Source organism: Oryctolagus cuniculus, chromosome 8, assembly GCF_051225735.1.
Source record: "Oryctolagus cuniculus isolate XC-2025 breed Fujian yellow rabbit chromosome 8, ASM5122573v1, whole genome shotgun sequence".
NCBI lineage: Eukaryota > Metazoa > Chordata > Mammalia > Lagomorpha > Leporidae > Oryctolagus > Oryctolagus cuniculus.
The window spans coordinates 121,692,855-121,720,533 of record NC_142874.1 but is presented as its reverse complement, the minus strand read 5'-3'; the positions used below and the strand labels follow the sequence as shown (position 1 = coordinate 121,720,533).

Genomic DNA, 27,679 nt, shown 5'->3' with positions numbered 1-27,679 from the left:
AGTATTTTTCACAGAATAGAGAAAACAATTGTGAAATTCATGGGTAACCACAAAATCCTCAAATAGTCAAAGCAATTTTGAGCAAAAAGAACAAAGCCAATAGTTTTTGACATTTCCCAATCAGTGTTTGATCACTTCCTCAGTGTCTGGCACAATGTTCTTACTATCTGTATGCTTTTTAGGTACCAGCCATGGAAGCATTCATTTCTTCAAGAAGCCCATGATTCTTGTAGAAAAAAATGTTTAGAACCTACACTGTGGGCTGGCGCCGATGCTCATTTGGTTAATCCTCCACCTGTGGCGCCCGCATCCCATATGGGCGCCAGGTTCTAGTCCCAGTTGCTCCTCTTCCAGGCCAGCTCTCTGCTGTGGCCTGAGAGGGCAGTAAAGGATGGCCCAAGTGCTTGGGCTCCTGCACCCTCATGGGAGACCAGGATAAGTACCTGGCTCCTGCCTTCGGATCAGCGCGGTGCGCTGGCCGCAGCGCGCCAGCCGTGGCGGCCATTGGAGGGTGAACCAATGGCAAAAGGAAGACCTTTCTCCCTTTCTCTCTCTCTCTCTCTCTCTCTCTCTCTCTCACTGTTCACTCTGCCAGTCAAAAAAGAAAAAAAAAACTTCTTAGTATAGATTCCCAGAATTTGAGTGTTAGGTTCAAATAATATGAATATTTTTAAGATTACCGATCCTTGTTATAAATGTATTTTCTAAAAGCTTTGATTATATGAGCACCTGTTTTGTTGTATGTTTACCAGCATTAGATATTTTCATTGTTCTAATTCTTAAGATCTATAAAATTTATTATTTTAAGCTTAATTTCCTTTGATTTCCAGGAAAATTTATCTTTCTACTTATATTTATTCTTCATTGAATCACTTAATGGAGTCCCTTTTCTTTAACATTTGCAGTATTTCAAGTTCTGTTGGATTATCTGTTTGACTAGGTATTGTGCATACTTGACCTATGGACTTTTTTCTTAACTGAATAGATTTTTCCAGTTAAACCTAGAGGCAAGTTTTTTCTAGTTAATAATTGGCAAGAAATTCTGTAGTGTGATCAAATAAAAATCAAAGATGTAGTATTTCAGAAGTAGATTAAATGGGTTACTTTTTTACTAGCTGGGTCAAAGAATAATATAAGAACTTGATTTTCCTCAGTTCTATTACTTTCTGTTGTTAATGCAATTCTAAGAAGAAACAAAACCCAAAAATCCAGAAAATGAAACAATTAAACCTTGCAGGAATTGTTTTTTTCTCTTTGTTTTTGATTGCATCCTTAATCCTGCCCACAAAGCCTCAGGATGTAGGTAAGAAATTTATTTATATATCAAAAAAGACAAAATTAGAATAATTAAAAGTTTTGAAAAACTTGTTTTCTTTCAACTTAATTGTGCACTTGTTTTTTCCTTCTGGTTGCAAATTTGAATATGCTAATCAATTGTCCCAATTTACCTTTCTAGTATTTGTATTTTGTTGTTCATATTACCGAATTTATAGACAGAGAAGGTTATCACACCTAGAGAATGGTCAGCAGGTTATGGCAGGATAGAAAGCGTTGCTGTGATTTACTAAACGGATTTTAATATCTTCGTTTTTCTTGTAAATCCATATGGTTTATGGTAACAGTGAAACATTGACTATGAACTGAGATTTTTTTTTGAATCTTTCCTGGTCAAACATATCTCATAGCCAAAGGTACAGTTAGGGTATGCAGGATTCTGCTTCCTCCTTTGTACAATTTTATAGCCTCTGTACCTGTAAGCCTGGCTAAGGCAGTGTCAGCCTGGAGGAAATGGTGCCTTTTATATTTCTTCAGTCCAAAGGGGTAACAACTTGAACTTTATCTGTCCAGAGGAGGTTGTTTTTTTTTCTTTTTTTTCTTTTTTTTCTTTTTTTTCTTTTTTTTGTCATTTCACTAGCCTGGACCTTCTTTCTTGTAATGTGCATAAAGTTGTCCTAGGCATCCCTGTGGCTCTGAAGGTAGAATTGTGTGTCACTCAATTTGGCACCAATCATGGGGCTTGACAACAGTGGTCATTCTTGAGTTTTCTCTCTCCTTTTTCAATGTAACAACCTTTTTCAAAATCCTGCTTTTTTTTATCTTTAATATCTTCTGTACTCACATTTTTCATTTCTTTACCATCACTCCTGCTAAAATTCAGATCCTGCTGATTTCTCAACAGGGAAACTGCAGAAGTCTACATATGACCTTTTTACTTTTCCCTAGCTATCCATTCTTCCATTCATCTGACTGACAAACAGTTCTTGTCACTTCCTGTTTGGCAGACACTATGGGGGCTGGGGTGGGGGTCTCAGTGTTTTAAATGTACCTGTCCTTGAGTGGTATTTCTTAGTGTATAGAAATGACCCTACTACTATGCTACATAAACATTTCCATGGAGCACCACGGCTTCAACTTCTTATGTAGGACCTTCATAATCCAAAGTCATGTCCTTCCTAACCTAAGTCCCATTGCTCCTTTTCATGTCTCATTTTCTCATCACAATGGATTGACGGACTTCCCCCAAGTATGTCTCAAGATTTATAACCTTAGACTTGTTATTCCCATTGTTCTCACCACACAGAAAGACAGAACTTCTGATTTTTCTGGTAGGCTCAATTCATATGCTACTCTTCCTACAATTTTGTTCTGGTTGCTCAGCCATGTATCATAAAACATTCCCATCAAATATTTAACCACACTCCAGATGAGAATACAGGTATGTGTATGTGTCCTTTCCACTAGAAGAGTGTTTAGGATCCTGCAGCCCAGGGGAGATGGCTTAGTCATTGTTGGTTGCCTTAAGGTGTCCAACAGAATGCTTCACAAACAAAATAAGGCCTCCACATTGTAGTGGGTGAACACAATGTGCTCTGATTAGTGTACACTCATTGGAAAGGAATCCATAATATTAGGTGAGTCTGGAGATCACTTCTTTATCTGTTTCCGGGTAGCCTTATGAACTGTGCTGACCTGATACCAGTGAGCTATGGCAGTCTTGTCAGGCCTGGTCACTCATCACATCACTTGCCAGTTAATCTCATATCGCTTCTCTAGTCATAAATTATAACTACTTATCATGGAAATGGTGATTGTATTTGTCTTTTGTGTCCATGGAGCAACAATGGCAAATCTAAAATCTAGTCAGTCTGAGAGTAATTCAAATTAGTTAATTAAGTGAATATTTCTTGAGCACATAATCAGCTATGATTCAGATCTCATTTTAGGTTCATATATTTTCTCTACTACTTGTAAAATATGCCAAATTATTTTCTACCATCAATATTCTAGTTTATACTTGGTGCACTCAAATGTTATGTGTAGTTATTTATTGAGAAGGTGTTAACATACCAGGGTAAGTTGTAAAGCAAATATCTTTACTTTTCAGATGACTTCAGTGTTACTCAGAAATTCATAGAAGAGAACGCTGGATACCTGTGAGTTGTGCTAAACTCCTTTTGAAGATGGTATTTATTGTAATCTAGTCTGATGCATTCCAGAAATGTTAGTGCTTCTCAGTGGTAATTTAAGTAATAGGAAATATATGAAAACAAACACACTGTTAATTACAAAATTCAGGTGACAGAACTGAGTTGTATACTTTATAGCCTTTATATTTGGATAATTTCTTGAGACAAGTCATCCAATGGATGTGAGTTTTTGATAGATGTAAATGGAAATTCTGCACATGACATTGTGTACCTCGTGTGGACCATTGCAGCACCATCATCGCATTTGCTCAATATGTTCAGGAAGCTACCTTTGAGGAAGTGCAGATGCTCATGAAAGACATGCTAGAATACAAAGACAAATGCTTGGCTGACAAGACACTCCCAGAATGTGCAGAAACAGCTGTAAGTAAATTGTTTGTGTTTCTTAAACATACAAGACTAGTTGCCAACATAGAGAGCATTTTTAGCTTGCACATATGAAAAGAAAGATGCTCAATGAATGTTAGCTTTTATTTTGCCCCATTTCTGCATTTAGGATAAGGTACTCTCCTCAGGAGAGATGCACAGGGGGACTTGACTATGTACTTGCAGGATGTGAGCATATGCCTTATGTATACAGTATGCCATATGTACCCTGCCATAGCCTGAACATGCATGTGGAAACATGGAGCTGCCTCTTTAGCTGCCTCTCTCAGTATGAGCTCTGCTGTCACATTCCCCTTTCTGGGCATCCCCAAGTAGTGTCACCTTCTGCATCTCTAGAATACTGTTACTAAACACCCCAAAGTCTTTACGAACCCACTCACACTGACCTTGTCACCTTGGGAGAGGAGGAGAAAAGTCAATGACGGAAGGGCGAGGTAGAGAACAAAAAAAAAAAAGAATGATGACTAAGGGTTACGGAAAGGTTCCTGAAGTGTGAGATGATCGTCAAGGGTTTGGATAAAATGCTCTGTGGGGGATGAGGGGGAAGATGACAATCTGTATCCCACAGTATGGCACTGATTGTTCTTTGGGTCCACTGTGTCTTTGGCATGAGGAATTGTCATTTTCTTCTCTCTTGTCCAGAATAACATTTTACAGGAAAAGATTTGTGCTATGGAGGGGCTGTCTCAAAGGCATAATTTTTCACACTGCTGCAGTAAAGTTGACTTTGAAAGAAGACTCTGTTTCTTCTACAACAAGAAAGCTGATGTGGGATTTCTACCTCCTTTCCTTACTCTGGATCCTGAAGAGAAGTGTCAGGCTTATAAAAATAGCAGAGACTCTTTTCTAAATCAGTAAGTTTAATTTTAGTAAAAAAAAAAAAAAGATCTAACTGAAGAATTATTATGATGCTAAATCCAATACGTATTTCAAAAGTACCAGGCTGATTTCATTGATTGGTTCATGAATTCATTCAACATGTATTGTGTGTCACATTTTGTGCTCAGCATTGAAGAAATAAACAAGAGTATTACAGGAACCCTGGGAATTGGTATTGTGGCACAGTAGATTAAGCCACCACCTGTAACCCCAACACTCAATTTGAGCATCCATTCAAGTCCTGGCTGTTCTATTTCTAATCCAGTTCCTTGCTAACTTGCCTGGTAAAGCAGCAGTAGATGGCCCTGGCTGCTTAGGGCCATACTATCCATGTGGGCAACCTGGACTTCCAGGCTCCTGGCTTTGGCCTGGTCAGCCCTGGCTGTTGTGGTCATTTGGGAAGTGAATCAGAGGATGGAAGATAGATTCTCTCTCTCTCTCTCTCTCTCTCTCTCTCTCTCTCTTTCTCTTTCCACAACCCTGCTTTCAAATAAATAAATACATCTTAAAAAAAGAAAAGATAGGGACCCTGCTTTTGAGACTCTTACATGAAGGATACACTCTAGAATAGGAGTGTATGTGCAGTGTTAAATTGCTAGGAAACACAGTGGAGGAAATAATATATCTTCCCCAGGGAAAGTCTCAGCTTTTACATCAGAAAGAGATTAAATTACTGGCTGTTTAGCTAAAATCTGTTTTCAATAGTGCAGTAATTGTAGCAGCAGAGACTTTATGGAAAATTGATGTACTCACTGAAACCGAAGTCATAAGTTTATTTGTACACAAGTAAATCTGACCCAGATCACAGATGGGCTGGGCAAAGATAGCTGTTCTTTGAAAGTAGGAGGGAGATCTGCTGTCCCCTTGGCAGCACGGGGAGGGAAGAAGAACAGCACAGCTCAGCAGACAGGATTACAGCTGTATCATCACCCTTGCTTTAACAGTTTCAATGAAAAGGACTTGACAGTACTGTTATTGGGGACTGAACATTGTTGCTTTGTATTGACGTTTTCTATAAAGGGAAACATTTCTCCCTTTTACCTTCAGTTTGCAGCTTGCTCTACTTGTCCCTGTCTTTTCTTCCACTTCTTTCCCCTCCTTTACTTTGCCTAGCATTCCTTCCCTGTTTCTCCCCTTTCCCTTCTTCTTCTTATTTTTAATCTGAAACTTCTTTTTATAGCTATATATATGAAGTGGCCAGAAGGAACCCCTTTGCCTTTGCCCCTACACTTCTGACTGTTGCTGCTCAGTTTGAGGAGCTGACAAACAGGTGCTGTGAAGAACAACACAAAGCCAGCTGTTTTGGAGTCAGGGTGAGTGCCCTGTTTGTTTCATGGAAGGATAAGGATGATGTGACACCAGGACCAGCATGCTCACTTAAAATGGAAATGTGGGGTCATTTACCATCATGGCACTTCCTCCTCACATTCACTGATTTTCACACTGACAGCCGTCAGCTGTTGTTCCAAATATTCTCCCTACCTGAGATCACTGGGACACAGTCGCTCAGTTCTAGGTTCTCTATTCAGCCTTCGTTTTCTTTGTACATTGGAAGAAGTGCTAGCCGGTGGAGATCCACGATGAAAGCTGACATTCTATTTTCTATCCTCTTTGAGACTACCCATAGTCAAGCTTACAGAATATTGCCCCGCCTTGTGAGCACAGTGAATCTTCCAAGTGCAGCTCAGTTATCAGGAACGTTGGCTTTGCCTTTATAATATGCACAAGGGAATATTGATTTTGATATGGAAATTTGCTAAATTAAAAATTTCATAGACTCTCTGTCTCTGGGAAAACTGTAATGACTTGACTGACATGTAGTTAAATAAAATAATAGTGAGGTACTCTTGCTTCAACACATTTTTCTTCTTTCCTACAGGCAGCACCTGTCACACAATACTTAAAAGCAATGTCTTCTTATCAAAAAAATGTCTGTGGGGCCTTTTTAAAATTTGGATCCAACGTCTTAAACTCTATGTGAGTTTTCTACGTATGTATCGTGTTTCTACTTGTATTTTTTTTGTCTCACTCACTTTCCTTGTTAAATGCTTCATGACATTTTATTTATATTTTTCCAGGTGTTGCAAGGATTTTTGTGGTGGTTTAAGTCTACACTGATAGCTCAGAATCAGATCTAATATTGGGAGAAGATTAGTGGGGTGGGGAAAACCAAACGAAAACGGGGTACTTCTGAAATAAATGTTGGTTAGTTGGGAATCTGAACAAGTCTAAGAGTTCCTGATGAGGGTTTTAAAACTCTTACCAGCTTGATATGACCTATCCAAACCCAAATAAAACCTTCATTATTCTTTAGTACTCACTCTAACTAATTTGTAATGTGCTAGAACAATGTCTTCAGAAAAATTCTGAGATTTCAAGTACATCAGTAGGAAAGATTTCTATGCCTGCCATGGGCTTAGAATACAAAGTAGTGGCCCATTACACAGTGTTTCTTGCTATACTAATTACTGAAGAGGTCGAACCTCTCAGGACGTACCTCTTTCTGCTCTGATCCAGGATTGTGGGCGCAGACCCAACTATCAGCCCAGAATTTTCAAAGTGCTCATATAGACTGCATCGTCGCATCAGTTGTTTGATAAAGATCTGCGTGTGCAAAACCAAGGGTACCAGCGCTTTTGGGAGCTATTTATATTTTATCAGCAAAGAACACCCTCTTGTTCTAGTTGCTGTTCAAGTCACTTTAGTGGTTTATCAATTTTGTTTCCAGAAACATTGCTGTCCTCAGCCAAAAATTCCCCAAGATTGGGTTTAAGGAACTTACTTCCCTCCTTGAAGATGTTTCTTCCACGTATGATGGATGCTGTGAAGGGGATGTTGTACATTGCACCTACGGCATGGTAACTAGTCTCCAAAACTAAGCAAAAATAGTGATTTTTGGTAAACTTTTTTATAATTCTAACATTGACCTGAGCTGTGCTATTAGGAAAATTTTAAAAAATAATATAAAATATAATTTTAGTAAATAAGTCCAAATAAAACTTTGGGTTTCCTTTTACACTTGTAATTTTTTAGAGATTCTTCAACAAATTTTAGTTTATATGGCTGAATGTATTGACATAAAAAAATTCAGGAATATGAGATATTTAAAAAATATGTTTAAGCCAAATTGAAGCTCTTTCTCTGTTTTTTTTTAAATATTTTGTTTATTTATTTGAAAGTCAGAGTTATATATAGAGAGATCTTTCATCTGTTGGTTCACTTCCCAGATGGTCACAACAGCCAGGGTTAGGTTAGAACAAACCAGGAGCCAGGAGCTCAATCCAGGTCCTCACATGGGTGACAGGGGCCCAATCACTTGAGCCATCTTCCACTGCTTTTTTCCAGGTCATTAGCTGGGAGTTGGAGCAGAAGTAGAGCAGATAGGACACAAACCAGTGCCAAACACCAATTCTGATGTTACCCTTTACGTCACAAATTTTGTTTTAGAGTTGTTAGAACTTAGCAGTAAGGCTCAGGGAATGACTTGTTGTAATCTGAAGAGCTGATTTCTTTAAGCTTCCTCAGATTATTTGGTACAATCTTTCAAAATACTTTCAAATAATTTTTTCTTCTTCATAATTAACAAGTAAAAATTGTGTACATGTATAGTTTAGAACATGATGTATATATGTATTTGTTTAAGGGAGGGGGAAGAGCAAAGAGGGTGCTCCCTTCTGCTGGTTCAAACCTTAAAATGCCTACAATGGCCAGGTCAAAGCCTAGAGCAAGGAATTTGATCCAGGTCTCCTATGTGAGTGGCAAGAACCAAACTACATGAGCTATCATTGCAGCCTCCAAGGTTTGTATAGAGCTGGAGTCAGGAGCTGGGGCTGGCTATTGAACCCAGATACTTTGATATGGAAAATGTGCATCTCAACTGGCTTCTTGATCACTAGGTTAAATGGCTGCCCCATAACATAGTTTTCCCTATATGTACCTTGTGGAATGGCCAAATAAAGCTATTTAGCACATACATTACCACATATCATTTGTGTTTGTGTGTGTGTGTGTGTGTATTAACTAAATTCTGTTAGTAATTTCCAAGTATACAACATATTATTGTCATCAGGATGTACAACAGAGCCCTTAAACTTATTCCTCTTGTCTAACTAAAATTGTGTCCTTTAACCAACATCTCTTCAATCTGCATATCCTACACTCTGGGAATCATTAAAGTGATTCTCTAGGAAATATACTGGGAACTATATTGTTGACATAGTTTAAATTTTTCATGCACTCAAAGTTAATACAATTTTATTCAAAATGTCCTGACTGCTTTTTAGTTGAAATTAGGTTTTACCTTTGTGACTTTTAATTAGTTTAACTGTTTTAGACTATGGTGAAGGCAGTATGTTAGTTACATAATTTTAATTTCAAGGTATTAAGAAGCATTCATTTTATTTAAAGCAGCTGGCAATAAATGTCTCTTAAGTTATTTCATCCCTGACTAGAACCCAGTTCAAGTAATCTCATTCATGATTTATTTTTAATTGTTGGGTTATTTATGAAAATGTTGGTTTTATAATATTAAAATCTAATGTACTGAATGAGGATGTAATTGAAAACTTTCTGTGAAGTTTGGGGCTGAGACTAAGGGATCATATTTCAAATTTCATTCTCTTTAATGCCTTTATGAAAAAATATGAAGAATTGAATTATAGTTGATTGAAAATAGAAGTGAATCCTCAGAGAATAAGAGATGCTCCTAGACAAGATGTCCTTAGATGAAATGTGAATGTGTTTGCAAAGACTGGCTTCCTGGTTCTCTGTGGAGTTTGTTGGAAACATGGTGCCAGACTCCATTCTATTTCTCACTTCAACTCTGAGATGCATTCCATTCCTCAGCCTTAATGTTCACCAGGAGATTTCAGGCAGTGGACATAGCTTGAGTAAAGTGAGGGAGGCCTGCAATAGCCTGGTGTGTTGATGGAATTCACTGACCTTGAAGTGAGACTAGAACAGAGGGTGGGAAGAAATGTGCAGCCTTGTTCTGGAGTGTCTGGAGAAGGGACTGGGGAAAATCAGCTTTTAAAAATTATCTACCTGGCGTGAGGAGTTAGCAGGTGAGTACCTGCATTCAACACCTTGCTCTAGCTCCTGACTCCAGCTTCCTCTTTATGCAAACTGTGAGAGGCAGCAGGTGATGGCTCAAGTAGTTGAATCCCTGTCTCCTATGTGGGAAACCCAGTCCTAACTTTGACTCTAGCCCAGTCCTGGCCACTGCAGGCATTTGGAGAATGAAACAATGGGTGGGAACTTTCTTTTCTTATCTGTCTGTAAATTAAAAAAAAAAAAGAAAAGAAACCATTAACCATTATCCATTATGTGTAAATGTGATAACCTTACCATCTCCTTAATTCCTACACCTTATATACAGATCAGAATTGGGATGAAGAGTAGGAATAGGGAGCAGAATAAGATTTTTCTATTTTGAACATTATTTGATCTTTTGAAGTTTCAAATTAATTTCCATGAGGAAATGATCCCATGAGTAGAATGGCCTGTTGTATTTGAAAAATCTTCATCTGATTGATATAGTAGTTCATTTGCTTACCAATCTCTGTCACTTATCAAATATTTGAGCTTTTGCCATTTTCTTGGCAATGTAGTTTCAGGCGACAACATCAGGGCTATGGATATTACAGTGACCTTAACATGCCTTTGATAGCCCCACTGAAAGCACAGGTAGACTCCAATAGGAAGGAAACAATATTTAGAATACAAAATGACAATATAAAATACTAAAGTATTTTAAAGATTAATGATACGTAACAATGAATATAAATTTATGATGGAGCCTAATTTAAATAATTATATTATTTTAAATCCCAAGAAATAAAGCTTTCACTAACATAAAACTTCATGTGTATGAATGGATACAAAATTTAAATGAGTATTGTCTACAAAGTTAGCTGACAGAATGACCCCAGATATTTCTGCATTCAGAGATTCCATTATGAAGGAAATGCTGAAAAAATTTGGAAATAAAGTCATTTCTCATTCTTATCTGGTACAGGGCAAGATTATGAGCCATATTTGCTCAAAACAAGATTCCATCTCCAGCAAAATCAAAGAGTGCTGTGAAAAGAAAATACCAGAGCGTGGAGAGTGTATAATTAACTCAAATAAAGACGATAGACCAAAGGATTTATCTTTGAGAGAAGCAAAACTTACTGACAACGAAAATTTGTGTGAAGAACGAGATACTGACCCAGACAACTTTTTTGCTGCGTAATATAAACTCTCTATTGAAATTTATAAGGCCAATAGAAAGAAGTTGATAAGGTTTGATTTAACTTGGCTAATGTGGCTGAAGGAAAAGAAGCTATTCATGGAGTATCATATAATTTTTTAAAAGATAATTTCTATAGAAAGTATTTTTAAATAATTTTAAGAAAAAGAATCTTTGTTATAGTGAAAGCTAATGTTTATTGACTACTTGAGAATTGTGTTTATTGCATGCCTGGCAATGAGCTAAATATTTTATTTATTTTGATATCCCCAAGAATCATGTAAAATAACTACGTAGCTCTTAAGGGGAAAGCTAGTAGTTCTGGAGCCAAATTTTCAAAACAGCCCTTTGAGGTTAGTGTACATTTATTACTCCTATTTACAGGAGATAAAATGGACTCAGAGAAGTTAAGTAACTTGTCCCAAAGTCCCAGAGCTAACACATGACACAGTCAGGATTTAATTGCAAGCAACCTAGCTCTATATGCCTCTTCAAATGACTGTGCTCTTTTATTTCTCATGAGTAGTGGGTATTAAACCAAATTAAACTAAATACAATGATAGATTGTATCCACGCTTATGAAAGGAAGCAACTTTGGTCATCATTTTCGTTACCTGCCAGATCATCCCTGTTGGAACACAGATGGTGATTGGAGCCTTGGGGAAAAATGACACTGAGCCTGCAGAGTCAGAACTGGACTTTAAGGTGCAGCCTTGCCAGAGGAGCATCCGAGGAAAGCCCTCAATGGATGCTACAGCAGGGGGACTTCCAGGGTTTTTTGTCACAACCATTTAAGGATGTTATCTTTTAGGTATTTTTTCCTCCTTGGAAAGAAAAAAAATATGCTGACTTACATCAGATATTGAGAGGAGCCCTGATTCTGTGAAGGCTCATCACTACTGCCTTTCAGTGGGGGGAACACATCCCATAAATGGGATAGAGAAGGCAGACAGGAAACTGAGGGGGTTGTGCCAGGAACACCAAGATTATGCAAGAGGGTCAAAGGCCACTGAAAGAACAACAAAAAATGGTGGAGAGTTACTTGGTCGTGAAAATTTTGTGGGGTATTTTTCTCACAAACCATGGAAGACCTTAGCTAATTTTTAATGAGCAGATGAGAGTCCTTTATGGAGAAGATAGTAGGCGGTGCAGCTGAGGTACTTGGAGAAGACAGTGTTCTTTGTTGAGAGTCCGCTTTGTATAGAGAAGAGTGGGGTGGGCATTCCTGGGGACAAGGGGTCAAATTTTATTTGACTAATTCTATTCATAGCCACATGCTTAACCAGCCTGTGACTTAGCTTCCTTAGCTTTATTATTTTGAGGATTGGGTGAAGTGAAATGAGAAAGTGCTTACAAAGACCAGGAAGTACAGTTCTGGCTCTTGGGCCTAAAGCTTGATCCAGAGGCTAGCATCCACTAAGGCTTAGTAAGTGTTAGCCTCCTCTCTCTTCCTTTCCCACCTTCTCCCCAAGTCACTCCCATCCATACTCTTGGAGCCCCTGGCTGAGTCCATGGAAACCACTGCCGTGAATTAGGGCTGAAAGAGTGGCCACTTCACTGTTTGGCAATGACAGGATGGAGAATGGGCAAAGGCTGCTCCTCATCTCCTGCTTTGGTTGCAGGGAGTGAGGAGAAAGCCCCATTTCCACAGGCCCAAGTTAGGCAACTGAATGTATTTCCCAATGGAATTATACTCAGGGTGAATTTTACTTTTTTCTATTTTTTAATAAAAGATTTACTTATTTATTTTGCAAGTCAGAGTTTCACAGAGGGAGGTCTTCCACCTGCTGGTTCAGATAGCCAATGTGGCCAGAGCACAGGGCCAGGCTAAAGTCTGCAGCCAGGGGCTTTATTCGGATATCCTACATGTGTGGCAGAGGCCCAGACACTTGGGCCATGTTCTGCTGCTTTTCCTAGGCCACTGGCAAGGAGCTAGATAGGAAGGGAACAAACCGGGACACGAACCAGCACACATATTGGATGCTAGCATTGCAGGTGGTGGCTTTACCCACTATGTCACATGCTGGCCTCACCAGTGTGAATCTTCTAAAACACAGATGGAACAGCAAATTATTTCTGATGTTCTCTGTGTTAAATCCCTCTCATAACTAACTCTAAACAACTCTAATAATTCTGTCTTTTCTTGTACAAAAAATGTTAGTCCACATAATATGGAAGAGGATTTTTGTAAAACGATCAATCATCTGTGTCAAAATGTTCTCTTAAGTCACTCTGACCAAACCAGAGGAGGGACCTAGCATGTGGAAGCAGATTGAGTTTAGGAGGTCTATCTAGATTAAATGGTAGTAGGATTTGCTCTAATTTCTAATATACAAAATATTGTATACATTACAGGTTTCTTTATGAATATGCAAGAAGGCATCAAGACCTGTCTATAGTAGAGCTTTTGAGAATTGCTGAAGTATACAAGAATCTCATGGAAAATTGCTGCAGCACAGAAAACCCTCTGAATTGTTACCACAGTGTGGTAGGTTCCAGCATCACAGTTCACAGAATTAAAAAAGAACATCAGCACACTTAACATTGATGTCAAAGTCTTGCTCTAGTGTAGGAGGGAGAATTATGATTGACCTCTTTAAGTCTTTAGATTTAGTGTATGATGATCATTGGGAAGACTGATGGCATCCATTTGGCTTATGCTTAATAATTTAAGCCATGATTCAGTGTGATGGTTCAAAAAACTCTCCCTATTCAATGTTTATTTACATTTGTATGTGTGTACTCTCTATTTTATTGAGCTGTATTGGATTTTTTTTATGTTATAAAAGTAACAAATGATTAATATACATGATCAGGAGCATACCAAATGGTACAAAGAATAAAATAAAAAATTCTAAATCTGTCCCCCAGAATAGCTAAAATTAAAAGTTCTTTTTGTAAAATAAATGTTTTATTTCAGAACAGTTTTAAATTTACAAACAAAAATTTTGAAAAATAGAGTTTCCATGTACCCCACACCCAGTTTCTCAATTACTAACATCTGATATTAGTAACATTTTCTTTTGCTTTTCGGTGTACAAATGTGTTTGTGTTTTGGAAGATAAGATGGGAAAATTGAAATGCATTCTCTTCCAAGAAGCCAGTAATCTGACATGAGTATTACAGGACTAAAACCAAGGTGTCAGAGAGGCTGTGTTCCTTCTAGAGGCTTGATGGAGGATCCATCCCTTGATCCTTCTAACTTCTAATATAGAAAACTTTATAAATATTAATTATTGTTTCTCAGTGTAAAAATATTAATTATTTGAGCTGGAAAGAAGCAGAAGAGAGAGCCCCCATATGCCAGTATATTCTCCCAGTGCCTGCAATGAATAAGGGTGGGCCACGTCAAAACTAAGAGTGGAGAACTCAATGCAGGTCCCCTGTGTGGTTGGCAGGGACTCAAGTACCTGAGCCATTGTTTCCTGTTGCCTAGATGTACATTAGCAGGAAGCCAGAATCTGTAGCAGAGCCAGGATTCTAATCTAGGTTCTCCACTATGGGATGGGGCATTTTAACTGCTAGCCCAAGTGCTCATGCCAGAAATTTTTTTTTGACAGGCAAAGTTAGACAGTGAGAGAGAGACAGAGAGATAGGTCTTCCTTCCGTTGGTTCACCTCCCAAATGGCCGCTATGGCCAGTGTGCTGCGCCTATCTGAAGCCAGGAGCCAGGTGCTTCCTCCTGGTCTCCCAAGCAGGTGCAGGGCCCAAGCACTTGGGCCATCCTCCACTGCCTTCCCGGGCCACAGCAAAGAGCTGGACTGGAAGAGGGGCAACCGGGACAGAATCCGGCGCCCCAACCGGGACTAGAACCTGGTGTGCCGGTGCCACAAGGCAGAGGATTAGCCTAGTGAGCCGCGGCGCTGGCCCAGAAAATGTTTTATGTCACTAGAGACTTGAAAATATATTTGATTTTAAATGATGATGTCCTATCACGAGGATGTAATTATTGAACTCCTCTACTACTTTGTGTTTGCCAGTGTGCAGTCCTGCAGCAGTGCTGGAGAATGCTCAATTCAACTTCACCTTCACCAACATGACACATGGAAATTGTCTCCGCTAGACTGATATGTAAAAACTAGTGATCGTGATTCAAGCAGACATTTTATTTGATTTTTTTTAATTATGTGAAACTTTTCCTATAGATTTTAGATATAACATTTACAAATTACCTATGAACAACTTGTTCATGTCTATTACTGATTTTTCTATTACAATTAGTAGATTGTTTCATCTCAATGCATATTAACCCTTATATACTATGGAAATTATTGGAAGTTTTTGATTTGTTTCTCATTGCTTTGATATGTACTATTTTGCTTTATTTAAAAATTTTCTTTCACTTGCCATTAAAGGGTTTACACTGCTTCAAATTTGAACAGTAGAGTAAGACTTGTTTACATTTCTCTTCTGTCATTGTCCCAGACAAGGCACTCTGTTCCTGATCCTCAAATGAATCATTGCTAGAAAATTTTCCTTTTACATGGAGACACAGTCTGTCTCATCACATCCATCACCTGGTGTGCAGTTTTCTCTCAGGTGGCCACTCAGTAGATGTCCCATTTTTTTAAAAAATGATTCATTTACTTGAAAGGCAGAGAGAGAGAGAGAGAGAGAGAGAGAAACCTTCTGTCTGTTGGTTCACGCTCCAAATAGTCACAACAGCCAGGGATGGGCCAGGTGGAAGCCAGGAATCCAGGATTCTATCTGTGTCTCCCACATAGGTGGCAGGGGCCCAAGTACTTGGACTATCATTGGCTGCCTTCCTAGGTACACTAGTTGGAAGTTGGATGAGAGGCACTGTAGCCAGGAGTCAAACTGGCTGTCCACTATGGGATGTGGATGTCCCAAGGGGCAGCTTAACCTGCCCCAGATGTCCAATTTTATTTCTGTCAAAAATTTGAAGAAAACTATTGAAGATTTTATGTTCCAAATCTAAATGATTGAAAATGATATAGAATAAATATAAACATGATTGTAAAAGTTCTGTAGCTATACTTACTAGGTGAGTCATTCTGGACAAGTTAGTTAATTTCATAAGGCCAGTGATAACAAATGCTTTGATCAATTCAAAGTAAGAATCAGATGTGATCCTTGTCAATATAATATCTGAATTACACCGTCAATTGGAAAGCTCTAAAAATGAACAAGATGATTATGAAAACTTGGATTTTCAAATTTTAGAACAACTATATATCTATAATTGAAAAAAACTCAAATTCTTTCACACACATGCAGAAAGTACACCTAACTTGGTGAATAATGTATAATGAAAATTTGAAAATATTATGTAAGTAAATAAAGACTGACAAATTGACATCAAACTTATGATTACATTTTAGATAACAACTTTGATTCTATCATTATTCTTATTTGCAGGAAGAGAAATTCAATGAGACAACTGAAAAAAGCCTGAAGATGGTCCAACAAGAATGTAAACGTTTCCAGAATTTGGGGAAGGATGGCTTGAAATATCAGTAGGTCATTTGCACAAGTGAACTAGCACTCAAGATCAAGACAAAATACAGAATCCCTCAGAGTGTAGAAAAACAGTTCAGTCTTTCAGTGATGATCAATACTAAACACTGGGAAGGAACAGAAACATGAAAGTCAAGAATGCACATTGAATGGTCACGTTAATCCTTTATCAGAAACAAGGACAGCAATGAGAGAAATGCAAAATTTTGGACAAGTTTCTGTGTGACCTTGAGTTTCTCACCCCAACCCAGAATTCTTGGATTCTGCTTGGTTTGGAAAAGGGATGGAGCAAACTTGGATTTGCTCAGGATGACATGCTTTGCCTAGAATTTATGCCCATTTTTACTGAGTTTATAGAAACAACTGCATTTATTTAACATTTCAATGATTCTTCTTCCAGTGTGCTTGTAGGTATTCATGAATAATACACAGTTTATCTGGATTCTCTTAGTTATCATGCTAATGTGGCTGTTGAAACCGAACATTTTCAAATCAACAAAATGCAATTTAAAAAAATGTGATTTCAGTGTTTCTGCAATCAGATAGCTGCGTATTCAAACTTAGTGATTGAAAGATCTTAGTTTCCTTTCTCTGTAACTACCTTTTCTCAACATGTACCTATTAAATCTTCTTAAAAATATTTACCAGATACACAAAGTATTTCAAGCAGGGCTTTACATGCTAGCCAAGGTATTTGCTGGCAAGGATCTCCTACACTTATATAAGACATGACAGACAAGTCCAAGAGCCTTGGTAGTGACCATGAAATTGGAAAGGAAGCTAAGATATAGAGTTACAGGAGGCAGGATGTAATAAAATAAGGCGTGTTTTATGAGAGCTGAGAGTCACTTTGCACATATATTAATTGTCTCTAGCCTTGATGGGTGTGCATTTCTATTGCTATTCAAGGGCCAATGGGTATCTACCTTCATTCAGAATCAAACAGACCCGTGTTCTTTCAGCTACCTTATCAAACTCACCAAAACAGCCCCTCAGCTCTCCACTGAAGAACTGCTCTCTCTTGGCCAGGAAATGGTGATGGCTTTGTCTACCTGCTGCACACTAAGTGAAGAGTTTGCCTGTGTTGATAATCTGGTAAGCATGGCCCTCATATGTGACTAATTCTTAACAAAAGTCTGTCCTCACTCATTGGTTTATAGTAACTGTCTCCCTTCTCTTGACACTGTTATCAACATCATCAAGCAAAGAATATAGATTTTTCTTTGATTTACCCTGTGAAAATTGTAGGAAGCAAAAGTGAATGTCTTAAATATTTTGGGGGCTTTTTTCAATGTTCTTGTTTCTTATTTTTATTAGAAATGATTTTTTAAGGCAATTGTTTTGAAATTGCAATATTGTTTCAGAATTGGAGCAGAAGCCTCATAATTTTAAGGAATGTTACATAGTCTCCTTTTTGCTGCAAGAAACAGAGAGAGAGAGAGAGAGAGAGAGTTCAGTTAAAAGAATTTCTGTGTTTACTCCGATCACATGTTGAATGTGTGTTTTTAGGATTGGGGTGAAAAGTACCCTTTGCGACATCTCAGAGGGAAATCCACCCAAGGACTGCAGTGTGTGGTGGTCCTTTTCAGTTGACTGTTCACAGCTCTGTGCTCACAATTAAAAGTTTGTGTACTGTGTACAGGTTGCAGAGGCTGGCATTTTTGTCCTGGTGACATTTAGAATTCTTGCTTCTACTTTTCCTTTTATAGTGTAGTGTTAAAACTTTGTGCATTTTTCTGAGTCAGGTTAGCAAGGATCTCAGCACAATCTAGCTATTCACCTAATCGTATTTTTCAAAAGTCTGCTCAAGTTTTAAAATCCCATCTGTGTTCCATCTCCCATTGGTACAGATGGATTTAGTTCTTGGAGAGTTATGTGGTATAAAGGAAAATCGAACCATCAACCCTGCTGTGGACCATTGCTGTCAAACCAACTTTGCTTTCCGGAGGCCCTGCTTTGAAGGTCTGAAAGCTGATCAAACGTATGTGCCTCCACCGACTTCGCAAGACTTCTTTGCCTTTCCTTTAGACTGGTGTCAGGATCAAAAAGAGGAGCTCCAGAGGAAGAAAGACAGGTACAACCATTCTCTCCATGGCTCGGTCTTCCGTCTGAGATAGCCTGCATCACGTATTAGTGAGAAGGTTCATTGTAGTGGTTATGTGCTTTTGGTGTCACAATCCTGTTCCTTCTGTAAAATTGTCCACTCTCTTCTATTCAGCAAAGCACCAGTGGATAACCACTGTCATTGATTATAAGTAAAAACTCAGTTATTTTCCTTTTACTAGAGACTTGGAATGTACATGAGACTATGTTTGGGAGGTGAGTTAGCATGGCTGGCACACAGTCTCACAGGTAGGTTTATGATGAATTGGATTTTTTTGGAAGAACAACATGGTTATTCACTCTGAGAGCTTCACTTAATGTTTGAAAAAAAGAGAGGCCTAAGGGGACAGAAATTTTACCTTCTTTATCTCAGACAATGCTTTAAATGCCAAGAAATGACTAGTTGATTTGGATTTAGGTAGTATCTCTACCAAGTGTAGTAGAAGCAGCATTCAGATATTGAAGAAGAGGATTGGTGGTCATTTTATATATAAATTTTCTAGAAACATCAAATGTAGTCACATAACCTATAATACCGTGCATAATAAAAACCTAACACTAGGGTACTTTTAAAAGTTCATGTAGATCGGCACCACGTCTCACTTGGCTAATCCTCTGCCTGCGGAGCCAGAACCCCGGGTTCTAGTTCCGGTTGGGGTGCCAGATTCTGTCCCGGTTGCTCCTCTTCCAGTCCAGCTCTCTGCTGTGGCCTGGGAAGGCAGTGGAGGATGGCCCAGGTGCTTGGGCCCTGCACCCACATGGGAGACCAGGAGGAGGCATCTGGCTCCTGGCTTTGGATCAGCACAGTGCACCGGCCGCAGAGGCCATTTGGGGGGTGAACCAAAAGAAGGAAGACTTTTCTCTCTCTCTCTCTCTCACTGTCTAACTCTGCCTGTCAAAAAAGAAAAAAAAGTCATGTAAAAACAGAATCCAGAGTGTGAGGGTTCTGTGATATGAAGAAATTTTGAATTCTGCATGGAGTTTTTTTGTAACAGTCATTTTCCATGTATTATGATAAAAATTTTGTTGTAAAATAAACTTACCCTCTGAACTCCATCTTCCACTATTTTTTGAGGTCCCCTTGTATACATTTTTATACCATTTTGTCTGCGATTACATAACCCTCCAAAGAATATTCCATGCAAACCATTCTATTCGTTTAATAGGAAAGCTTCAGGAGACCTTTTTGAAAGGGGAGATTTTAACTCTCTATTCCCGTTTATATTGATACCCCCGCCCCAAAACATATGATTCTGTAACAAACATTTTGAAGAAGAGGAACTTCAAAATGAAACCATTTATTAATTCTGTGTGGCATCTTTTGGGCCATAGGTTTCTTGTCAACTTAGTGAAGCTGAAGCCTGAACTCCCAGATGAAGAGCTGCAGTCTTTGTTCACTAATTTCACTGACACATTGGAGAAGTGCTGCAATGCCAAGGGGCCTGAAGCCTGTTTTAACCAAGAGGTAGTGCTTTTTTTTTTTAAAACTGCAATTCCACTGGTATCCAGGGCAAACAAAATAAATCAGAGCTCATGGTAAGCCCCTGCTTCCTCTTCGCAACGTCTTCTAAGTCTGTGATTGACAGCACCGTTGCTACACCTCATTGGCTGACAGCTTTCTGGTACAGGCTTTGGGTACTATCTCTTTGATGATAGAATGGGGTATAAAAAGCTGTTGAAAAATCCTGGCTTTTATAATCCCAGTAGCCTTGGTCATGTAACTGAAGTGAAGCTCACCATCTGTAGGTAAGTATGATAATAATGCTCCTTGATTATACCACCAGTTCTGAGTCACCCATCATCTTCACAAAATAAAGACTCAATATGATCTGCAAAGGACATCACTACTAGCTCCAAAGGGAGGGTGCAGGAAAAATGTCAGAAAGTGAAGTCTCTTTGGTGTGATTTTCCTACCCTCCTAGTCCTTATCCTAACCTCCCCTGGTTAAGAATTCCCAAGGGAGTGGAAGGTAAGGCGAGCAGAGGGGAAGAGGTGAAAGATGCTCCCTGCTGTGACATGCCACCTGCCTATAGTGTGAGCCCCGCTTATTGTGGCCCCAGTGGATTGCTCTGTGGCTTGTTTTCCAAGTTTCATTTCACCCTTTTCTAGAAGCATCTGTTCTCAAGCTCACTCACAGGCACAGCCCCTCCCCACCTTTCAGGTTGGGGAGAGCCCTCCACTAGGCTCAGTGCTTGCTTAGTATGCCTTTAAAAATGTGCTTAATCTTTAATTTTTCTTTAGAAGTTATTGATCAACACCAAGCATTTATGTAATTGGTATACTTTAGGGCTAGGGAAGGGGATGGATGAATTCACTGGTAGCTTTTACAAGTTCTTGTGTGTATATTCTGAAGTTCACTTGAAGAAAGAATGGTCACTGTCCCCCTATACTATATAGGAGTGCTGTAAGATTCTAACCCCCCCAATTCAGGGTAATATGCTTCTCTTAATTTAAATAACAAGGTCTTAAGCTTTTCTTCCTATAAATTTTTATTTCTTTTCTCTCTCTCTCTCTCTTTCTCTTTCAGCATCTGAAAATTGGTGACTGAAGCCAGGCTGCTTGGGAAAGAGTTGAAAGGCATCAAAGGTAATCCCTTCTCTCACATCAAATGTTAAATGCATTTGCAGCTTATTTGGTCTCTCTGGCTTTTTCTCTCTCACATGTCAATGTCTATCTCTGCTTCTTCCTTCTGTGATATCAGTCCTGTCATGTTTCTCTGGTATCAATCCCTGCTTAGGGGTGGCAATGCTACAAATGTGTTAGCTAGCACTTCTCTTTCTGTTCAGTTTTCTGAAAAGCTAAAATGTGCCTACCCCTCCATCTTTATGCTGTTGCATTCAGCTCTCTGGACCAGCAAAAAGAGACATTCAATACTGATGGGAAGAAGAGGGGTAATGTCTTTGGGGTTGGGTGAGAAGTAACCTAGTAACAAGAGTCATTTTTGAGAGAATCTCAGTGACTTTTAAAATGACTTTTATTGAGATAGGATTGAGATGCAAAGAGTCTTGCTGCAGAATTCCTATAAACAAAAAAGAAATGTGTTTATAGTTTTTAAAAAGACATACAGTTTCTGTAAGAGTCCTAACACACACTTTAGAAACAAAAGGTTGCATGGATATACTCATGATGTACAGTAATGATGAACCTCAACTGATGGTAGGTTTGGAGCTACCAGAGGCAAAACATAGTTACTACTAAAAATTGTATTAAGTATATGAGTTTCTATCATTCAATTAATGAGATTTCATATTCTTTTAAAATTTGTTATTATTTATTTGGGAGGCAGAGAGATAGAGAGGTAGAGAGTGAGCTCCTGTACACTCCCAAAATGCTGCAATGGCTGGGATTGGGATAAGGTTGAAGGCAGGGGCTGAAAACTCTAAGTCTCCTAGGGATCAAATATTTGAGCAATTACTTCTGACTCCCAAGATCTACATTAGCAGGAAGTTGGAGTCAGGAGCTGGAGCCAGGACTGTAACCTAGGCACTTCAATGTGGGATGTGGCATCTTAACCACTAGGCTAAATTTAACAGGCTAAATTCTTCCCCTATGTTTCCTATTCGTTTGATACATAAAATATATATTTTTCTTTCTAGCAATCATCCTGTATGTCCTGCGGTAAATTTCATATCCAGAGAAGAACAAAATAAAAGGATTCTTCCATCATCTTCCCCTGAAATTGTGTTACTGCAGCAAGCAATAAACACAAATTGTGGTTATTTCTCACATTGATGTCATTTATCAACCAATCTCACAATTAAGCACTCATGATTCATTCATTCCATTAACATTTTTTTTTCACACCAACTAAATCTGCCCTGCTCTGAGGAAATCAAAATTTGGAATAGCAACTGTGTGGGCAGAATCCTTCTATATCCTGCTCCTGTCATTCATTCCTGGATATAAATGGGGAGTTGTGGGCAGGCACCATAACTACTACTACTACTAGCTTATTGATTTTTTTCTATGCACTAAACATTGTTCTACATACTTCTTATGCACTACCTCATTCAATCCTAACTATTCTATGAGTAGGTGTCATTTTTTAAAGAAAGCTTTTATTTAATGAATACAAATTTCATAAGTACAGCTTTAGGAATATAGCAGTTCTTCCCCCTATACCTGCCCTCCCACCCCCACTCCCGTCTCACCTCTTACTCCCTCTCCCATCCCATTATCCATTAAGATTCATTTTTAATTAACTTTATATACAGAAGACTAACTCTATATTAAGTAAAGATTTCCACAATTTGTATCCACACAGATACACAAAGTATAAAGTACTGTTTGAAAACAAGTTCTACAGTTAATTCTCATAGTACAACTCACTGAGGACAGAGGTCCTATATGGGGATTAAGTATACAGTGACTCTCATTGTTGATTTAACTGACACTCTTATTTATGATGTCAGTGATCACCTGAGGCTCTTGACATGAGCTTCCATGGCTATGGAAGATTTTTGAGTCCACAAATTCTGTCAGTATTTAGACAAAGCCATAAGCAAAGTGGAATTTCTCTCCTCCTCTTTTTTCATGGCCCCTTCTCTCCACAGGGATGTCACTCACAGAGATCCTTCATGTAGATCATTTTTTGCTACAGTGTCTTGGCTTTCCATGCCTGAAATGCTCTCATGGGCTTTTCAGCCAGATCCAGTTGCCTTAAGGGCTGAGTCTGAGGTCAGATTGCTGTTTAGGGCATTTGTTATTCTATGAGTCTGTTGGTGAGAATGTAAACCAGTAAAGCCACTATAGAAGACGGTATGGAGATACCTCAAATATCTGAATATAGACCTACCATATGACTCAGCCGTCTCACTCCTTAGGATTTACCCAAGGGAAATGAAATTAGCAAATAAAAGAGTTATTTGCACCCCCATGTTTATTGCAGCTCAATTCACAATAGCTAAGATATGGAAACACCTAAATGTCCATCAACTAAAGACTGGATAAAGAAATTATGAGATATTTACACTATGGAATGCTACATAGTGGTAAAAAAATGAAATCCAATTATTTACAACAAAATGGATGAATCTGGAAAACATCATACTTAGTGAAATAAGTCAGTCCCAAAGGGTCAAATACCATATGTTCTACCTGATCTGTGGGAACTAATAGAGCACCTAAAAAGAAATCTGAAGAAGTGAAATTGACACTTCAAGGAGAGATGACTTGAACAGCTCTTGTCTTGACTGTTGAGGGACAGTTTTTTTTTTCTTAATAATATTTGTTGAGTTCTTAACATAGGGTTAATCATATGTGTATAAAGTCAATTGAGGATGGATCTCATTAAAAAATAAGAGTGGGAATAAGAGAGAGAGGAGGAAACTTGTATCTGTAAAGCTATATAGTTCTGCATACATTCCTAAAGACTTACTTCTAAGTGTAAAATTTAAAAACTGGCCATGGGACCCTAAATCCCACTAGGCTCGGTGGTAAAAATGTCATCTTAAGTGTTAAAGTGATTATATAAATAGGATCAAGTGTCTGGTAATAATAATAGAATTAAAAAGGAGAGAATGTTTCAACATGGAAGCAGTCCACACAGCAGATGAATAGAATGACCATAGTTTTAAGTATACTGTGACCTCAGAATCAGCCCTTAAGTCTTCCTAGTCTGGCTGAAAAGCCCGTGAGAGCATTTCAGGCATTGAAAGACAAGACACTGTGGCAAGAAAATGTTCTACATGAAGGATTTCTGTGAGTGAGACTAGTGGAAAGAAGTGCCCATCAAAGAAGGATGTACTTTTCTCTGAAGGGAGGAGAGAACTTCCACTTTGCTTATGGCCTTGTCTAAATACTGACAGAGTTTGTGGACTCAAAAGTCTTCCTTAGCCTAGGCAGCTCATGTCAAGAGCCTCAGGTGGTCATTGACCTCATACACAAGAGTGTTAATTCTTAAATTAACATCAGGAGTCACTGTGCACTAACTCCCCATGCAGGACTTCTGTCCTCAATGACTTGTATTATCAGAGTTAATTGTAAAACTTGTTCTCAAACAGTTTTGTGTGTGTGTGTGTGTGTGTGTGTGGGCAAATTATTGAAATTGTTACAGTGTAGAGAGTCAGTCTTCTTTGTACAAAAGTAATTGAAAATGAATCTTAATGGAGAATGGTACTGGCAAGGGGATTGGGAGTAGGAGTTGGGGTGGAAGTGTGGGTGGGAGGGTGGGTATCTTGGGAAGAATAACTATATTCCTAAGGTTGTACTTATGAAATTTGTATTCCTTAAATAAAAGATTTCTTTTGGAAAAAAATAAAGTATCCAATGCATCGTTTAGCAGATGGTAATGTTTAATTCATGAAGTCATTTTGTCCTCTGACCTTTTCCTCCAAACACTCTCATTTACCAATGAGGATAACAAGGAAGAAAGTTTTACTTAATAGGGAACAGATTTGGCCCACAGAAGCAAAATTAGATGATTCAATTTCATTCCTAAAAGTGGATTCTGCTATTGTTCAATACTGTGCTTAACTAGAGACCTGAAATCTGCTGCTTTCAGGAAGTCTGTTATCACAGAAGGCTGCCACATGACTTTCTCTGGGCTGTCTTGTCAGAGATGCATTAATCACAGCAGGAAGCCACAGGGCTGTGAGAAAAAGAGGGGGAGGAGTGGTTTATAGGAAAGACATCATACCTGGAGAAGAGAGAATCTGTAGATAGGACAAGTCAACCTTACTCTGTATTAGTCAAGCATAACTTGTGCCAATGAATAGAACACATCTGGGCTCAGGCAGAGAGAGTTTTTTAGCACTAGTGGTGCTTGTATGGGTGCACAAGTGAATGCCAAGTCTGCAGGTGAATGAACAGCCATTAGCCAGGGTTTTAGTGGGATTCAGGGATCCAGTCCTGGTCTTTCTAAGGTTCCTTTGAGCTCTGTTTCAGTGACATACGCAAGAACTAAGTTTGCTATGAAAATAATATTTATTAAGTATTATCATCCTCTCTGGTACTTGTTTACCTTTCATTTTGGACCTTAAAACCAATGTAAAGAACTACATTTTTTTGGGGGGTAGGCATTTGGTGCAGTGGTTAAGAAACCTCTTTTAAAAATTTTTTATTTAAGTAAAACGAGTTTCATGTGTTTCACACAGATTTAGGAACATGGTGATACGTCTACCCTATAAGAAGCCTCCTGAGACATCTGCATCCCATATCAGATTCCTGGTTTCAGATTCTGACTCTGCTCCTGATTCCAGCTTCCTGCTAGTGTACCTCCTGGAAAGCAACAGTGATGGCTCAAGTAGTTCGGTCCCTATCGGCCACATGGGGGACTTGGACTGAGTTTATGGTTCCTGTTTTTGGCCTGGCCCATTTGTGGATATTGTGGGGATCTGGGAAGTGAACCTCCAGGTGGAATATTGGGTTCTCTCTTTGTGTCTCTATCTCTGCCACTGTCTCTCCACCTTCCAAATCAATAAACTTTTTTTTTTAAGATCACATTATGTAGTGTTCACTGAGTTGTATCATGGAACTCATTTCCCTGCCTTTTGCTTTAAAAATTTCTACTTGTCTTTCCTATGGTCTGAAATTCCACCATAAGTCACTAATAGGCGACTTAACATCCTTTTTTTATTTTCTTTTTTTAATTTTGTATTTGACAGGCAGAGTTTGACAGTGAGAGAGAGAGAGAAAGATAGGTCTTCCTTCTGTTGGTTCACCCCCAAATGGCGGCTATGGCTGGCGCTGCGCCGATCCGAAGCAAGGAGCCAGGTGCATCCTCCTGGCCTCCCATGTGGGTGCAGGGCCCAAGCAATTGGGCCATCCTCCACTGCCTTCCCAGGCCACAGCAGAAAGCTGGACTGGAAGAGGGGCAACCAGGACAGAATCCGGTGCCCATATGAGATGCCGGCGCCGCAGGCAGAGTATTAACCAAGTGGAGACACAAAGCTGGCCCCTAACATCTTTTTTATTTTCTTTCTTTTTAAAAAACTTTTATTTAGTAAATATAAATTTCCAAAGTACAGTTTATGGATTACAATGGCTTCCCCCCTCCCATAATTTCCCTACCACCCGCACCCCACCCAACTCCCGCTCCGTTTCCCATTCCATTCACATCAAGATTCATTTGCAATTCTCTTTATATATAGAAGATCAGCTTAGTATATATTAAGTAAAGATTTCATCAGTTTGCACCCAACAGAACATAAAGTGTAAAATACTGTTTCAGTACTAGTTATAGCATTAATTCACATTGGACAACACATTAAGGACAGAGATCCTACAAGAGGAGTAAGTACACAGTGACTCCTGTTGTTGACTTAACAATTGGACACTCTTGTTTGTGCTGTTAGTAATCTCCCTCTAGTCATGAGTTGCCAAGGCTATGGAAGCATTTTGAGTTCACCGACTTCGACCTTATTTAGACAAGGTCATAGTCAAAGTGAAAGTTCTCTCCTCCCTTCAGAGAAAGGTACCTCCTTCTTTGATGGCCCATTCTTTCTACTGGGATCTCACTTGCAGAGATCTTTCATTTAGGTGTTTTTTTTTTTTTTTCCAGAGTGTCTTGTCTTTCCATGCCTAAAATACTCTCATAGGCTCTTCAGCAAGATCCAAATGCCTTAAGGGCTGATTCTGAGGCCAGAGTGCTGTTTAGGACTTCTGTCATTCTATGAGTCTGCTGTGTATCCCGCTTCCCATGTTGGATCGTTCTCTCCCTTTTTTATTCTATCAGTTATTATTTTCAGACACTAGTTTGTTTATGTGATGCCTTTGACTCTTAGACCTATCAGTGTGATCAATTGTGAACAGAAGTTGATCACTTGGACTGGTGAGATGGCATTGGTTCATGTCACCTTGATGGGATTGTATTGGAATCCCCTGGCACATTTCTAACTCTACTATTTGGGGTAAGTCAGATTGAGCATGTCCCAAATTGTATATCTCCTCCCGCTCTTATTCCCACTCTTATATTTAACAGGGATCACTTTTCAGTTAAATTTAAACACCTAAGAATAATTGTGTGTTAATTACAGAGTTCACCAATAGTATTAAGTAGAACAAAAAATACAAAAATGGATAAAGTATTACATTGTACATCAACAGTCAGGACAAGGGCTGATCAAGTCATTGTTTCTCATGGTGTCCCTTTCACTTCAACAGGTTTCCTTTT

At 38.8% G+C, this 27,679-nt stretch overlaps 1 protein-coding gene across 5 annotated transcripts; it reads left to right on the top strand.

Annotated features, from left to right (window-relative positions):
- The first annotated feature begins 1,161 nt into the window (after positions 1 to 1,161).
- AFM (afamin) lies at positions 1,162 to 26,008 on the top strand. Of its 5 annotated transcripts, none has more exons than XM_051820217.3 (15): positions 1,162 to 1,303; positions 3,386 to 3,434; positions 3,719 to 3,851; positions 4,518 to 4,729; positions 5,935 to 6,067; positions 6,634 to 6,731; positions 7,483 to 7,612; positions 10,771 to 10,985; positions 13,342 to 13,474; positions 16,366 to 16,463; positions 17,427 to 17,559; positions 18,315 to 18,538; positions 19,900 to 20,032; positions 21,095 to 21,153; positions 25,662 to 26,008. In XM_051820217.3, exons 1-14 carry the CDS (start codon positions 1,216 to 1,218, stop codon positions 21,113 to 21,115), a joined length of 1,800 nt encoding a protein of 599 aa, XP_051676177.1. In that variant the 5' UTR covers positions 1,162 to 1,215; the 3' UTR covers positions 21,116 to 21,153; positions 25,662 to 26,008. The 5 variants fall into 5 exon arrangements, 4 of the variants coding, with proteins under 4 accessions (XP_051676177.1, XP_008265981.1, XP_089158769.1 ...); XM_008267759.5 differs by lacking the exon at positions 25,662 to 26,008 and adding an exon at positions 22,164 to 22,293; XR_016212068.1 differs by lacking the exons at positions 10,771 to 10,985; positions 25,662 to 26,008 and adding an exon at positions 22,164 to 22,293.
- Positions 26,009 to 27,679: the final 1,671 nt, after the last annotated feature.